Source organism: Mauremys mutica, chromosome 23, assembly GCF_020497125.1.
Source record: "Mauremys mutica isolate MM-2020 ecotype Southern chromosome 23, ASM2049712v1, whole genome shotgun sequence".
Lineage (NCBI taxonomy): Eukaryota > Metazoa > Chordata > Testudines > Geoemydidae > Mauremys > Mauremys mutica.
Window position 1 is genome coordinate 9,282,921 of NC_059094.1, and position 16,908 is coordinate 9,299,828.

At 49.8% G+C, this 16,908-nt stretch overlaps 1 protein-coding gene across 1 annotated transcript; it reads right to left on the minus strand.

The window, feature by feature from the left end:
* Positions 1-2,098: 2,098 nt before the first annotated feature.
* LOC123355444 (transmembrane protein 244-like) lies at positions 2,099-14,554 on the minus strand. Its single transcript, XM_044997931.1, has 6 exons — positions 14,401-14,554; positions 12,232-12,317; positions 10,423-10,496; positions 9,876-10,001; positions 2,802-2,846; positions 2,099-2,538 (listed from the first exon to the last, which is right to left on the minus strand). The coding sequence occupies exons 1-6, from the start codon at positions 14,434-14,436 to the stop codon at positions 2,447-2,449; spliced, it is 459 nt and encodes a 152-aa protein (XP_044853866.1). The 5' UTR covers positions 14,437-14,554; the 3' UTR covers positions 2,099-2,446.
* Between the last annotated feature and the right edge of the window lie 2,354 nt (positions 14,555-16,908).

Below are 16,908 nucleotides of genomic sequence, written 5' to 3' on the forward strand. Positions count from 1 at the left end.
TGACTCCCATCTGTGTGCCGCTATCCTGGCAAGCTGGAGAATGGAAGTTTTCATTGCTCAGGATCTGATACTTTGACACCATGTCATCCACTGCTGGGATTAGCAAAACTACCGCCTGCACTCCCATCTCGTACCAGTCCCTCTTAGAAACTAGACTGACTAGTGTTCTGATCTAGTTTGGCCATTATGTTATAATGTCAAGAGGGGGATCTCAAGTAGAGAGGTTATATTACTTTTGTATTAGGCACTGGTGCGATCGCTGCTGGAATCCTGTGTCCAGTTCTGGGGTCCGCAATTCATGAAGGATATTGCTAAATTGGAGAATGTTCAGAGAAGAGCCAGGGGAGTGGTTAAAGGATTGAGCTCCTTGTCTTTATCCAATGTGTTTAGCTCAACACAGAGAAGATTAAGGGGTGACTTTGATCAGTTTGTTAGTACCTGCTTGGGGAACAAATATTTGATGACAGAGAGGGCTCTTCAGTCTAGCTAGTGAAGGAGTAACAAGATCCAGTTGCTGGAAGCTGAAGCTGGACAAATTCAGACTAGCAATAAGGTACAAACTTTGAAGTGAGGGTAATTAACCATTGGTGGATTCTCCATTTCTGGCAATTTTGAAATCTAGATTGGATGTTTTTCTAAGGGTATGTCTACACTATGAAATTAGGTCAGTTTTATAGAAGATGATTTTTAGAAATCAATTGTATACAGTCGATTGTGTATGTCCCCACTAAGCTCATTAAGTCGGTGGAGTGCGTCCTCACTACCGTGGCTAGCATCGACTTACGGAGCGGTGCACTGTGGGTAGCTATCCCACAGTTCCCGCGGTCTCCACTGCCCATTGGAATTCTGGGTTAAGCTCCCAATGTCTGATGGGGCAAAAACATTGTCGCGGGTGGTTTTGGGTAAAAGTCATCAGTCGCCCCTCCCTCCGTGATGCAATGGCAGACAATCGTTTGCTCCCCCATTAGCCTCAGCATCGCATCCTGCCTCCGCTCTTCTCACTCACTTAATTCTTTCCTGGCCTCTGCCACTGAATGCCTCCATGCATTAAGCTGTGCCCTATCAGTGCAGGAGGACTGCATGAGCTCGGAAATCTTGTCAGCGCGAGTGCTTTTTTTTCACCTTCTAATCTGCGATAACCTCAGGGACGGAGATGATAGGGGGAGCGTAGAATGTTTCTGTGATTCTGGGGGGACTGCATGGGCACCTGTGCTGCTGAGTTTGCCACGCTGACCAAACAGGAAATGAAATTCAAAAGTTCCCGGGGCTTCTCCTGTGTACCTGGCTAGTGCATCGGAGTTCAAAGTGCTGTCCAGAGCGGTCACAATGGAGCACTCTGGGATAGCTCCCAGAGGCTGATACTGTCAATTTGCGTCTCCGCTATCCCAAATTCGACCCAGCAAGGTCGATTTTAGTGCTACTCCCCTTGTCGGGGAGGAGTACAGAAGTTGATTTTTAAGAGCCCTTTAGGTCAACGGAACGGGGTTGGTTGTGTAGATGCAGTCATTTTTAAATCGACCTAACGCGGCTAAATTTGACCTAACCCCGTAGTGTAGACCAGGGCTAAAAGATCTGCTCTCGTTCAAACAGGAATCAACTCAGGGAAATTGTCGCCTGTGTTGTAAAGATCAGACTAGATGACCACCATGGTCCCTTCTGGCCTTAAAATCCATGAGCATTGCTATCACCCTATGCATTGCAAATATCAAATCTACCTCCTAACAGTAGCTCCTTTTTAAAACTAAAAAACCCTGCAAGGCTGGTCCCTATTGCCAGGAATTTACATCTTATCTGTGCACGTCATGGTGGGAAGCACCCTCTTCGCCCATGGTAGGAGTAATAGAAGCGCGTAGTTAGAGCACCAGCTGCTCGTTTGGAATGATCTTTAGGGGGGACAGGCAGAGCAGGCGTAGCCCCCTAGACCACGACTAAAATACAAGTGCCAGTTTCTATGCTCGAGTGACACTCTTGAATCAAATTATCAGTGTGCTTATTAAATACAAGACACGGGATTGGATATGAACACGCACTTTAAACAGCGGAATAGGGAATTACAAAACTCCAAATGCCTAGAACTACTCAGCAGTCCACGGGGGAAACTTGACCAGACTGTCAACACCTTTCAGCTTCCCCACAGAGGAATGGTCCGTGTTTCTCTAGTACGAGCTTCTCTCTGACCTTCCTCTCTCAGATGAAAGGAGCTTAATGGCTTTTATTCATGGCAAACCGTGCTCTGTCAGATTGAGGTGGCTAAATGGGATTTAGGGCTCTTCAGTGCTTGTGGTGCACAGTCGCATAGTTACGCCTCGGAAAGCCATTGTACGTTTCTTCTTTCTAGCCCTGCTACTTGAACTCACTGCAGCCCCTATAAATAGTGCTCAGATGAAATGCTCAGGTTTGGAGGTCTAGGAAGTAAGCTACCTTGATCCTGAATCTCTCAAGAATGTCAGTAGCTGTCCAAAGTGGGATCACTGGAGTCAGGGCAAGCAAAGTGGGTCACAAGTTGTCCACTGAAAATCATGATAAAGAGGCCACTGCCTGGAAGAAATAGGCAAAAGTGTATTTGAATGGCAGTGATACTGCATCCCCCTCCATCACTAGCTTACAAACCAAACCCCCCCGGGCTAGAGGCCAGGTCGTGTGCTTCAGTAGTTGTAAAAATCACTTGTGGTTGGCTCAAAGCGGTTGCTTCTAGACTAGTCAAAGCATCTCAGCTTTGTTACAGTGGTAGGGATGGCACCTTTACCCAACTGGGAAGAGGAAATAAAGGGAGCCCACCTGGAAATGAACTGAATGCTTACCGAGTGCTAGCCACCAGTGCCACACCAAAGGGAACTGCTCCATCACTGTAAACGACAGATCAGACACGTCAGTGCTAACAGCCTCTTTCTCCGGAGATTAAAACCATCAATAATCTGATTAAAACAGTGCTGGCTAGTGATTAGAGCTAGGGCCTAAAGAATCAGGACTCCTGGGTTCTATTTCTGGTTCTGCCACTAATTTCCTCTATGTGTGGTGTGGTGTTGGTTGGGGTTTCTTTTTTGTGGTTTGGGGGTTTGTTTTTGTTTTTTGCAGGGGCACAAGTCACTTAAACGTCGTCATGTTTTTACCCATCCCTAAATGGCTAATTGCATTTCTCAGGGTGGGCAGTGGGGAAAGTTACGTGGCTCAATGTGAAAGATGTTGAGAGTCATAGACAAGAAGGGGGCAGTATTCCTGCTGAAGGGTGTAGTCATGTGTTTTAAGGGGCATGCTTAAGACAGCATTACCAATCCCAAGCATTCAAACATTACGGCAGGCTCCTCCCCCAAAACTCAAAAGTCTTTAAACTAGTCTGGGTTCTTTTTATGTGCTTTCTAGTTCAGAGCCTCTAGGGGTCACGTTTTCAAGCTTCTCTTCACGGTCAGAAGGGCTAGAATTTTGCATGTGCATATGTGCCTATGAAAGCTGAAGCTATCTCAAACACCTGGCTCCAGGAGCTGGAGCTTTAAGAAAAACACCACATATTGTGAGACTTACATACACACAAAACCTACAGGAGTTGGCACTGCTCTTAAGATTAAAATCAGATTTGAAAGACACTTAATTTGCAACATCTTCAATATAAAAATGGGGGGGGGGCAGGCGGAATGCCCTGTTTGAGTGAATCTAACTCATCTTAAACAATGAAACTAGAGTGGACCAGTCAGTTTCACTTCCTTGTGCTTTCAGAGTCTTGGTACTATTGCGTTTGAGGTAATAATGGTTCAGGGACTGTATGCGTGGGTTTTTTTTAATTGGCTTCCTAAAAATATTTAATATTAATTTCTGTTAATTAAATTTGAAACAATCTGTTCTGCACCTAAAGTTGATGGCATGCGTCCCTTGCTGAGACATTTGGACTTTGATTCCTGCAAACAGAGAGATCTTTCTTTATACTTTTAAGTTCATGAATAATGAGAGGTCTTGAGGTTAAAATGCAGGGATGAAATCTTGGTCCCATTGGAAGTACACCTCTACCTCAGTATAACGCTGTCCTCAGGAGACAAAAAATCTTACCACGTTGTAGGTGAAACCGCGTTATAGCGAACTTGCTTTGATCCACCGGAGTGTGCAGCCCCGCCCCCCCGGAGCGCTGCTTTCCCGCATCATATCTGAATTCATGTTATACTGGGTCGCGTTATATCGGGGTAGCGGTGTATATGGGAGTTCTACCAGGACTTCACTCCAGGAGCAGAAGGCAGCAGCAGATAACATCACCTAGCTCTGATTATAGCACTTTTTCATCAGTAGCTTTCAAAGCACTTTACAGTCTTTTAACGCGTAGATCTTCACAGCACCCTTGTGATGTACTGTTAGCCCCATTTTTCAGACGGGAACATGGGCCCAGAGCCGCAAAGGGACTTAAGCATTGCAATGCTGAGCATCACAACGCTTAACTTTGAGGTGCCTGGAAAATCACAGGAACAAAGTGATGGCCAAGTGCTGAGTTAGCTGCCCAGGTTTCCTGGTCAGTGAATGCGGGGAGGGAGGCACCGTACAATGTGAACCACACTAGGCGGGGAGCTGCCTACGCTAGCCAATGGGAGATCATAACAAGAAGGTTGTGTCCTCAGCCTTGCCCCCTCGTGGATTTAGGCACCTAGCTTTGCTTGCAGGAGCTGCTTGCCTCAGTCATTTCTTGTGGGAATGAGTTAAGCACCTGCAACGCTCCACACAAAATGCAAGGAGGAAGAGGAGCCAGTGGTTAGAGAACTCAGCTGGGAGACTCCGGTTCAGTTCCCCTGATGGAGAGGAAGGATTTGAACAGTGGTCTCCATGCAGGAGAGTGCTCCAATTGCTGAACTATGGGATATTCTGATGGGAAGGGCTCCCTCCATCTCTATTGTGGAAGCTGTTCCCTTTTTAGAAACAATTAGTCACTGGAGTAGAAGGACCAGCCTGGGTCCTACCTCCCACATGGGTGTCCCAACTCCTAGACTATAGAATCAGTCTTACTCCCTCTCTCTGGCCCAATGACTCTTGAGGCATTTATCCAAAGCACACCACCGTCAACGGGAAAGACTGAGGGAGTCTCACCTTGGGGTGTCCTGTAGCTCAGTAGTTAGAGCACGCTCCTGAGGTAGGAGACCTCTGTTTGAGTCCTGTGCCCCATCAGACGGGGAAGGGAATTGAACCTTGGTCTCCCACATCCTGCGTGAGTGCCCTAACCACTGGGCTAAAAGTGATAAGATGGGCAGTAGCACCTCCTCCTCCAGGCAGATTTTGAATGGGACCTGATCCAGTAGGCAGCCTCTCAGCAGCACGTCTGCTGGATCAGGCCCCATGGGTGAGATATAGATGCTCCTCTACCTCTCTTCTACCAGGATTTAAGCATCTTTGTGGATCTGGGCCACAGAGACTAAATGAGTTGCCCAGGGCCACACAGGAAATCTGGGTAGAGTAGGGAACTGAACTGTGGTTTTATAAGTCCTAGGCTCAAACTCTAACCCTGTTCTAGACCTGCTATGTGTCACTTCCCCTTGCTTTGACAGTTTTCCCAATGTTTATCAAAAAGGAAGCGCTGTTAGCTGCAGCTCCGGAGTTTGGAGATTTCACTCATGAATGGGTTTTGAGATCCCCCAGGGAAGGTGCAAGGGAAAGGCACGTCTGCGCTCTATGCTCTCTTTTTAGTAAGGGTGGTTACTTGGATTTTCTGAATGCTGGTTTTGTCAAAGGGGGAAAAGCCACTTAAACGCCTCACTTGGATTCTGCGTAGCAGGTTACATTAAATGGCATTAAAGCACCCTGTGTTAAGAGTGTTAAAGGCCGCGCAGAGATGGGTTGTGTCTAAAAATGCATGTATGGAAAAGCCCAGAGAAGGGCAGGGGAGGTGGCTAGACGTGTATCAGTGGGAAGGAGGAAGAGTAAAAGGAGATGTGACCGAGGGATTTGAAATCATGACTGGGACACAGAAGGGCAGTCAGGCTGCTTTCTATCCCCTCTGTTACCAAAGGGCACTCCCAAGCTAAAGGCAGTAAAACAAGGCATATAGTAAATGCCCATCTAAATTTAAAATGGCTAAATGCTAGGTGCAATGTGGCGCAAGCCAAAGCCTACTGCAGTCCATGGAAAGGCTCCCATTGATGTCCATAGGCTTTGGATCAGGTCCTACACACAGGGTGCTGCTGTTGTGGCAAGCAGCTTAGTGCAGTTCAAAAAGGATTGGCCTTGTCTATGAATGAGTCTAGCATCACAGTACTAGGAGCTGGGACAGGAATTACAGATGCTCATGAATGCAATGTTGTTGGAGCTGTGCTAGTCCCAGGATCTTAGAGAAATGAGATAAGATCATATCTTTTATTGGACCCACTTCTGTTGGTGAGAGAGACCAGCTTTTGAGCTGGGGGTATTACCTCACCCACCTTGTTTCTCTCAGATCCTCATGAAAGCAGACGTCCTCTAGAGTTTAGTATTGCACGACTGGTCTGGTGCAGCCTGTGCAGCTGAGTGCATAGGGTCGAGAGGGGCTTGTTACCTTCCTCTGGAACATCCACTATTGGCCACAACAGGATGCTGGAGTGAATAGGCTATTGTTCTGTTCTGCTACAGCTGATCCTAAGCCATCTATCTCTTTGCTAGTCCATCCATCTGTTCATATATCTGTTCCTCATTCCTTCCCTCGTGTTTCTCCACTCATCCGTCATCCATTAATTTGCCTTCCCTACTCTCTCTGTCCATCCATCTCAATCCCAGAGCACTAAAGTTCCTCTCTGACAGACAGGGAGCTGTGCGGTTGCAGCGGAAGCAGCTGCAGTCACTCATGTCAAGGCTTGAACATATAAATCATGCCGTCTCAGAGATCAACGCAATGGACCTAATAGGCAGGCAGAATAAATGTGGATCAGAAGCTGCATGGCCTTCCCACGCCTCCCCATGGATAAATGGGAGCTGATTTTCACCTGGTAAAAGGGCTTTGTTTGTGAGTAAGCAATTAGTCTCTCTCTAAAAACAGAACCAGGAAGCTAATGGATGGGGGTGGCAGGCTCTCAGCCCCTTTGCTGAGGAATGATGGGGCCGTTTCCACTCCATTAGCACCAGTGGGATGCAGATGGTGGCGTGTGCCTCGCTGAACTTGTGCTGCAAGACAGATGAAGCCCTCTTCCCCCATGTTCATCGTAGCCACTACGGGTAGGAAGGAAGAGGCAGTTCCACATGGCGCAGGAGTTAATGAGACAGAACAAACACACAGGCCAGGACGGGGGAGAGGAGGGAATGGAAGTGACAAACCCATTTGGAAGCCATTTCAATAGCACTGGTTTTTGTAATGTTCATATTTACTTGGAAGCTGTTTTCAATTTTTGGTCTCGCTGGATCATTAGTCTTTTAAATATTATGATGTTCAGCTGTAGTGGGGCGTAGCATGGGGAGGGAGAAAGGAATAGAAAGGGAGTTTGCATCAATGCATTCTGATCTGCCCCCTGCTGTGGACTCTTCAGAGCTCTGAGGTTCCATCCACGGACTCTACGGATCCCCAAGGTTCCATCCCCCAACTGCCATGGACCCTACAGAGCCCCAAGGTTCCATCCCCCAACTGCCATGGGGCCTTCTGAGCTCCAAGGTTCCATCCCCCAACTGCCACAGACCCTACAGAGCCCCAAGGTTCCATCCCCCAACTGCCACGGACCCTACAGAGCCCCAAGGTTCCATCCCCCAACTGCCAGGGACCCTACAGAGCCCCAAGGTTCCATCCCCCAACTGCCAGGGACCCTACGGAGCCGCAAGGTTCCATCCCCCAACTGCCATGGGGCCTTCTGAGCCCCAGGATTCCGTCCTCCAACTGCCATGGGGCCTTCTGAGCCCCAAGGTTCCATCCTCCAACTGCCAGGGACCCTACGGAGCCCCAAGGTTCCATCCTCCAACTGCCAGGGACCCTACGGAGCCCCAAGGTTCCATCCTCCAACTGCCAGGGACCCTACGGAGCCCCAAGGTTCCATCCTCCAACTGCCAGGGACCCTACGGAGCCCCAAGGTTCCATCCTCCAACTGCCACGGACCCTACAGAGCCCCAAGGTTCCATCCCCCAACTGCCAGGGACCCTACGGAGCCCCAAGGTTCCATCCCCCAACTGCCATGGGGCCTTCTGAGCTCCAAGGTTCCATCCTCCAACTGCCACAGACCCTACAGAGCCCCAAGGTTCCATCCTCCAACTGCCACGGACCCTACAGAGCCCCAAGGTTCCATCCTCCAACTGCCAGGGACCCTACGGAGCCCCAAGGTTCCATCCCCCAACTGCCATGGGGCCTTCTGAGCCCCAGGATTCCGTCCTCCAACTGCCATGGGGCCTTCTGAGCCCCAGGATTCCGTCCTCCAACTGCCATGGGGCCTTCTGAGCCCCAAGGTTCCATCCTCCAACTGCCAGGGACCCTACGGAGCCCCAAGGGTCCATCCCCCAACTGCCATGGGGCCTTCTGAGCCCCAGGATTCCGTCCTCCAACTGCCATGGGGCCTTCTGAGCCCCAGGATTCCGTCCTCCAACTGCCATGGGGCCTTCTGAGCCCCAAGGTTCCATCCTCCAACTGCCAGGGACCCTACGGAGCCCCAAGGTTCCATCCTCCAATTGCCATGGGGCCTTCTGAGCCCCAGGGTTCCGTCCTCCAACTGCCAGGGACCCTACGGAGCCCCAAGGTTCCATCCTCCAACTGCCAGGGACCCTACGGAGCCCCAAGGTTCCATCCTCCAATTGCCATGGGGCCTTCTGAGCCCCAGGGTTCCGTCCTCCAACTGCCAGGGACCCTACGGAGCCCCAAGGTTCCATCCTCCAACTGCCAGGGACCCTACGGAGCCCCAAGGTTCCATCCTCCAACTGCCAGGGACCCTACGGAGCCCCAAGGTTCCATCCTCCAACTGCCAGGGACCCTACGGAGACCTGAAGTTCCATCTACCAGCCTCACCAACTGCCACAGACCCTTCAGGGATCTCAGTATTCCACCCGAAGCCCCCATACGACCTCCAGCTGCTATAGGCCTACCAGAGAGCGGGTCAAGCCACAGACTTCAGATCTTGGTTTTGAACAAATAACAAAAAACGGGAGGGTGGGGAGGCCAGGGCAGGGAAGAGGAGAAAGGAAAGGAAGAAATCGGAGGAAGTAAGTTTAATACACAGCACTGGAAGGAAGGCAGCTTTTAAAAAAGCTGGAGAAAAGTGTGTGGGTGACTTGGCAATGGCACATGAGCCTTTTGCAAAAGTCACGGTCCAGTTGCTGCATCGTCAGGGCAATTTTCAGGTCCAGTTATAGGGAAACGGTGAAATTCCTGCTGGATTTATTCTTAAAACCATGCTAGGGCATGGAGCTATTCGGAAACACGCACCTGCCACTGAACAGCAGCCATTGCTAGGGTGGAAAGCAGCAGTGGTGTAAAAACACACAGCACTATAATACTATAGCTAAGGACAGGAAGGAAAAAAACCCACTTCCAGTTGAAACTGTATTGGGAATTGAAGTATACAGTAGAATTCATTTAGCTAAACTACTTTGACTGGAACAACCCACCCCTTACAAGACGTGCCCTGGGACGTTGTGGTCAGTTTTCTCTCTCATGCAAAAGACAGCAGTTCTAGCAGCACTCTTTTCCCCCCGTATAGCACGACACTTGTATGCTGGCTTGATATTGACTCAGAGGGAAGAGTGCTACCAATGGAATCATCAGCATCACTTCTTCTAACACCTGGGTGTGCCTTGGAGGTCTCCCATCCAAGCACTGAGACAGCTTGAATCTGCTTAGCTTGGGAGGAAGACTGGTAAGACCTTAGCCCGAGCTTGCATGGGTGCAAAATGAAAGAGAGCTGTTTTTTCTCCAGGTTACTCAACACATTTTCAAACATATCATGTACGGAATCCACCTGGCTCAAACTCACCTACAGACGTCAGTGCCACGTGGACGAGTGTGACAGTGATGGCGTAGTCCCAGACCCATCGCTTCAGCAGAGCAGCAAAGAGAAGGCCACTGGTGAAGTAGGTCAGTTCCATGGACAGCAAATTCACTAGAGAAATGAGAAGGGAAAACAACCCTTATTCTGGAGTAAAGGCAGATACATCTCACAACAGGGAGCCCTGGAGGTACAGAGTCCTTGCCCATGGGGTGCAAAGGAAAAACCTCAAAATTATCCTGGAGTTAATGTTCTGACACAGTTTATTGGAATACAGATTCTGCTGATTCCAGTGGGAGGTACTACCAGGGGATGTACACAATGTCCATTCCCATAAGGCAAAGAAATACAGTGCTGTCTCCTCGCAATAGCTAGGGTCCACTTCACTGGTTTCCCAGTGGCTGTGCTCAGAGTCCATCCCTCCAACCTCACATATCCTGTTCTCTCCCAGTCAGATGTTAACACACTTTTGGCCTTGAAGGATCCCTGTGGTTTTATCCACTCCAAAGTGGCTTCATTGCCCTGCATCATTTACCCAGATATTTGGGATTTGAGTGAGATGGTTCTGTGTTAAATTCAAAAGGGATAAGTCCATCAAATGTATCCAGCCTGGAAGGAAAAAAAAAAGAGAGAGAGAGAGAGAAGACTTTAGGAAATTAAAAAATGATCAAGGGCTGTTAAACGGATCCCCACTAAAAAGTCAACATTTGCCAAGGGTTACTGCACAGGGAGATCTGAGATACCGCATGCCATTGTTACAGGGCCAACTGCATCTCTGTCCCCTCTGTGGTCTCTCTGAGTGCTCTCCCGCAGGTGGCAGGCCTTGTGCTATTACCCGTTCCTGGAGTGGAATTCCGTACAGTGATCCAACAGCCTTCGTAAACCAACGCATTGTCTGTTTTTCGGTAGGAAGAAAGCATTTAGAGAAAAAGACATGTAAAACAACAGTCTACACACATCTATTGAACCAAGGATGTATCATCCCCTGATGGTATCCTAGGCAGGCCTAAATTCTTCACGCCCCTTTGGGTGCCTGTCTCTCACTCTGGTTCCTCCAAACAACTCCTCTCTCTTGAAAGAGTGTTCCTTCTTCACCCTCCCAGAGGTCTTTTGTTCTTCTGCATTCCCAGGTCTTGTCCAGCCTTGGCATTGCCTCAACAACTCTCAAGAGTTTGCTGAGAAGTGGCTTATCTTCTGTCATTCTTTCCCTTCCTGCTTGTTTCCCCCTATTAAACTAAGCCAATGTATTCATGGAGTAAACATGCCAATGACCAGGTCAGCATACAGTGAGGGATAACTCAGTGGTTTGAGCACTGGCCTGCTAAGCCCAGGTTTATGAGTTTAATCCTTGCGGGGGCCATTTAGGGATCTGGGACAAAAATCTGTCTGGGGATTGGTCCTGCTCTGAGCAGGGGGTGGGACTAGATCCCTCCTGAGGTCCCTTCCAACCCTGGTATTCTATGATTCTATTACAGAGCAGCTTCACAGCCCCCCCCCTTTAGAACAGGATATAAACATGGAGCCTGTGTAGTATTGGCTGACAAGTGTTGATATTTAAATGGCACCCACTGTGCCATCTGCAAGCTGGTTTGCTAGCCTGTGGGGTAGCCTGTCCAGCTTCCACTGGGCTGGTGCCTGCTGCACACGAACGGCCTCCTCCAGTTCGTGCTCGCTGGCCCCCTTTGTTGATACTCTCAGCAGAGAGGCCAATAATTTACATTGGGATTTTCAAAAGAGACTCAGGAATTAAGAGCCCAGCTTCTATTGAAATTCAGTGAAAGCTGAAGCCCATGTCTTCACAGGTATTTAGGCTCCTAACTCCCACTGAAATCTTTGGGAGTTAGGTGCCTAAATATCTTTGCGCATCTGGGCCTGCATGCTTGACTCCTTTACATTCCCTTGAAAATCCCAACTGTGCTTTGAAGATGTAACTCTCCTGTCAGCCCGTGAGGGGATAGATGCCTTAGCTACCCAGAGATGGCCTTGCTGGACCAGGGTGAGGCATGTTAATGAGAAGCTCACCTTGCCGCTGTCTGGATTGTCCTTGTTCTGTGGATAAAGGGAACGCCAGGCTCCAGGGCTGTGCAGCCTGGTATGTTCCATCAACACTAAACTAAACTGTAAATAAAATGAGTGGTCAGCAGTGGGACAAACCACTGAGCCAAGAGCCACATGGCTCTGGCTGGGAAAAGAAAAGCAGGACTCCCACACCCTAACCATCACATTTTGGAAGAGTCCAATCACAGGAAGGCAACACTGTGTTGACCGAATCAGATCCCTTTATTTCACTCGGATGAGCTCAGCATAAGATCTGCTCTGCTCAGTTCAAAAAGAGCAGCCTCACCTGAAAGCTCCAGAGCAGATGCTTCCAATCATGTAGTAGACTGCGTAGAAAGTGACCAGGCACAACAGCAGGTGAATGAGGATGGTCTGTCAATCAGAGCAGAAAAGCACAAGGATCAGCACATGCAGCAGTGAGAGGGACGTTTATTCCCATCTCACCACAGAGAAAGAATCTTCAGCAGAGGAGAGTTTCCTGGGAATTCTGTGCCAGCTGCAAACAACTGGATCTGGGCCACCTAGGAAATGAAAAGCTCTGTTATGTTCATCCAGCTGGCTGTCTCAATGACAGGTATTTAAATAAATGTCACGGGGGTTGTGCAAGTGTCACAAGGACTCTGGCTGGGTCATTTGCAGGGACTGATGCTGGGAGCTCTGCATCTAAAACCACAAGCCTCTGCTGTCTGAGCTAAAGTAACAGGTTTGTATTTTTCAAGGCAGTAGCAGACTCTCAAGCCTCAAGGGAGATACAAAGCCACCCTGTGACAGGGTGATTCCACAAGCAATTACTCCTGGCAAGCTTGATGCAACTACAAATGGATTGTTAATAATCTTACATTTCTGCAGCTCCTAGCAAGGATCCCCAAGGGCTTCACAAATTGGGTCCATCCTCTACCACTGGAATGCAGCCACCTCTGTGTTGGAGGGCGACAGCTAGACAGCAACCACACGACTTCAGGAGGGAGCATTTTGGTAGGCACCAGGGAAAAACCCCTCCTCTTCCAGTAATTGCCCTGGGATAGTTTGTGTCCACATGGGACAGACAGGACTTGGTTTTTAACATCTGCTTCAGGAAGACGATGCAGGACATACATTCTGCCAATCCACTGAGGTGAAGGGATGTTCCCCTGAAAAGGTGCTCAGAAAAGGGCTCACTACGGCTGTATTGTGTGCTTTATAGGAGGCAACAGATCTAGTGCAACCTGAAGGAACGGCTAGTTCCTCCTGTCTCTGCCCATACCATGAGGGATGGGGAGCAGGGCTGTAGAGTCTTTGCATCAGCTGGGACATCCCCCTGCACGGGGGTAGTCTCAGAAGGTAGGTGTATTTCTCTGGCCCCCATCACCACAGCTACTGAGCTCCTCACAATTTTTAATGTGTTCCTCTCACAACCCCTTTGTGAGGCAGGACAGGGCTGTTATCCCCACAATACTGATGGGAGACTGAGGCACAGAGAGGCTAAGTGACATACCCAAGGTCACACAGGAAATCTGTGTCAGAGCAGGGGACAGATCACCGGCTTCCTGAATGCCAGGCCATCCTCTCTCCGTTCTAGCACCCTGCCCAGTCTGTTCTTCACTTGACTTGACCCAACATTTTTGTGGGGATGGAAGTGGTGGAGAATGTATCCAATTGCTACTAAGACAGTCCCATCCCAGCAGCCGTGCAGAGGGCAATGGGACAAACGCAGGGCCCGAGAGTGCCCAGTGGAGGGCAGGGCCAAAGAGCAGAGAGCAGGTTGCAAGTGCACTGTTGGATCGTTCAGTAGGAATGTTTATTGGTCTTGGGTTAGCGCTTGAGAGGGCCCAAGCACCAGCGCCTCGACCAGTTATCGGAAGCAGCCAGTCTGGGGAGGAGAAAGACAGGTGGGGGGCACGTCGGGTGTCTGGCTGGGAAACGCATCCAAGGGAGGCTGCTGACGCCTGGTTCCTGTAGCTGGGAATTTCACGTGCATAGTCAGTTTCTCTGCCCCTGCCCCCGCCCCCTAGCTCCCTTTGGATCTAGCGGGGTGAGGGAAGGGGTTATCCGGAGCACCAGGGAGAGACGATTCCTGCTTCCATCCCAGAATTAGCTCCAGTGTGAATTATGCTGCTTGAAACAATTTCACTGGCTGCCTTTTATGTTAATGAAACTTTGCCTTTAACTAACCCACTCCTGCTGCTGGCTACTCTCCCATCTGCCCCAAGCAGCTCGCCAGCAGGGCTGGAAAAGCCTTGGGCTTCAGCACCTTTGGGAGGCCCAGCTTTTGTTTTCGGAAGCAGCAAATTCTCCCACCACCCCGGCTCCCCCCCCCGTCTTTTGCCTTTACTACTTACAGCAGAATCCAGGTCACATGATCCTGCAATCTGCTCAGGCCCAGATGCCGCTGCTGACCCATAAACCCTGCAGCAGCCAACACTGCTGGGCTTTGCCCTGCTCCCCAAAGCAGAGCAGCAGTTCCTATGGGCTTTACCTTGATGCCTGGCACCCTTCCACTGTGGAAGGCCATGCGCAGGGAAGGTTCATAACAGCACAGGCCAGGCTCCAGGACGTGTAAACTGGGGATCTCTCTTGCTGAGATGCTCTAGGAGAGGTAACCTGGGCTTCTGTGGCAGGGAAAGAGAGACGACGCTGCGACGCCGGCTAGAGGCAAAGATCAGACAGGCAGGGAGAGGAGCCAATGAGGAGAAAGAAGCCAGCCAGCCACTGCTCAGGCTGTGCCCGGTCCTGGGATAATTACAGGACATCAGTTTCCAGAGTCTAACACCAGCACCCCAATTCACTGCTAATTCTATTTTTGAAGACGCCAGAATCTCCTGGTCCATGTGGAAGAGGATGGATTTGTACCTAATGTATTTCAAGCCCCTTCTTTACTCACTAGTGCAGTGGTCACTGAGGATACAAAATTCTCGTGGTGATCCTGCCAGGTCTCTACGCATGACGCACCCATTGACTTCACGCTGGACTCCCACTGGCTCCAGTGGCAGTGCCACACATGCAGGGCTGGCAGGATCAGGCCCAGTGTTTTTGAGGGGTGTTAGTGTCAGGAAAGTCTAGGGGTGGTCGGATTATAGACTATCACTGAGAATAACAGGTCACGGGGCTCCCTGGCTTCACCAAGTCTGGTGTTACTGGATCTCCCAACTGTGATCATTTACACCAGTGTAAATTGGGGTAACCCACCACCAGATAAGGATTGATGCATTTTACATTTAATGGGGTAAATGACTTTACAAGGTGCAGAGCAAGGGACGTCAGGCAGCCCCTCTAACCCCACTCTGGGAGGTATAAGAACAGGCCGGGGCAGGAAACGTGGCCAAGCGATAAAGGGGAGTGAGCTGCTGGGACTACCGAGCGTGAGGAGACAGCTGGGCACTTTAGCAAAGCGGGGGAACTTTTCTCCTGGATTGGCTGAACTACTGGGCAATCAGAGAAGCCCCGTCCCAGGGGGTTCAGGGTAAATCCAGGCTGGGAAGAGTGCTGCCCAGGAAGGAGACCCAACAGCTGTGAATTTAAGCCAAATTCAGGCTTCATTTTTTTTGGAGAATTGGATAGTGGTTGATGGTCCCAGCATTAGAGGGAGGAGTTGGGGGGCTGCAGCGGAAAGCTCTGTGGCAGAGTCGGTTAGCTTTGGGCTGGAGCAGAGGGGAGTGATGTAGGTCTGAACAGAGGTGCAGGTGGCTGGCTGAGTTATGTGGTGGAGCTAAGAGAGCAAGAGCGGTAAGTAGTTTTGGTGCAGATGCATTGGCAGAGCTGCTGAGAGGGGGGACAGGTCTATACTAGCAAAGGGGTTTGCAGGCCTTGATTGAGGCATGGCTGTGAGATCCTGCTGTGTCCGGCTCTCCTTGGTGCTGTTAGGTCTTCACTTTGATCATCACTTAATTTGTTCATAGTGCCTCAGAAGAGAAGAAAAACTGAGACATATGGATGGTTGCAGCCATAGCTTTGTAGCCAGTGAAGCACGTAGCCCCGGGACTTAGAAGTGAGGAAGAAAGGATGTGTCTTATTAGCGCGTGAAAAAGATTTGTTATCAAAGTGGACCCGTCGATTTTTTTAACACTCAGAAAACTGCCACAGCGAGAAAACACATCAGAATGTCAGCCGTGTCAGGGCAAGTTATTGCAAATGACAGCTGGTGCAGCTGGGTCTGATAAGATATTACAGGAAGAGAGGAGAAGTGGCCTATGCTGGCATGGTCTGCTATGGGGAACTGGAGTGAAAAACCTAAACACCTCCCCAATATACACAGGTGTTTGGAGTCAATGGGATTTGGGCTCACTTACATCAGGCAGTTTTTGGCCCAATGTGTCTTGTCCACAGAAAAATTAGGGCCAGATCCTCAGCTGGTGTAAATCAGCATAGCTGTATTGACTTTATTTTACTCTATCAACTTCAATGGCCCTCTGCTGACTTACAAGTTAATGAACCAGCCTTTTATTTTGTAGCCAAACAAATGATAGAAAATGATCAGTGAACTGGGATTTTATTGCAAAATCTGAAGACTCTAGCACAGGTGCTCTCAGAATAGTAACACCATCTACTGCTGTCTGTAATCCTGAGAGATCCCAAAGCACTCTACAGACGCCACATATTTTACACAGGGATCGTTTCTTCCACTACAGCTACAGCTGGGGGGGAATGCAGCAGCTGTTTGACCGTGCATGTCAGGGGGTGCCTGGCCCCTTAAGGGGAGATGGGCTCCAGCCCCACCTGGGACAAGACCCACTCACCTTCCCAGGTGGGAAAGTGACTTTGGTCATGTGACCAACTCAGGCCAGGCCTAGGGATATATGGTGGAGAGGCCTGTGAGGGAGACAGTAACTCCGCAGCTAGCCAAGGCGTGGAGTGCCAGCTAGGATGGACACCTGTGAAGCTGTAGCTGGCCTGGGGAAGCAGCTACAGGGAGAATACTGGCCACTGCAAGGAATCAAAGGTCTGTTTGATTCTAACCCATCTCAAGGAGAGTGAGGCGCTTGAGTGA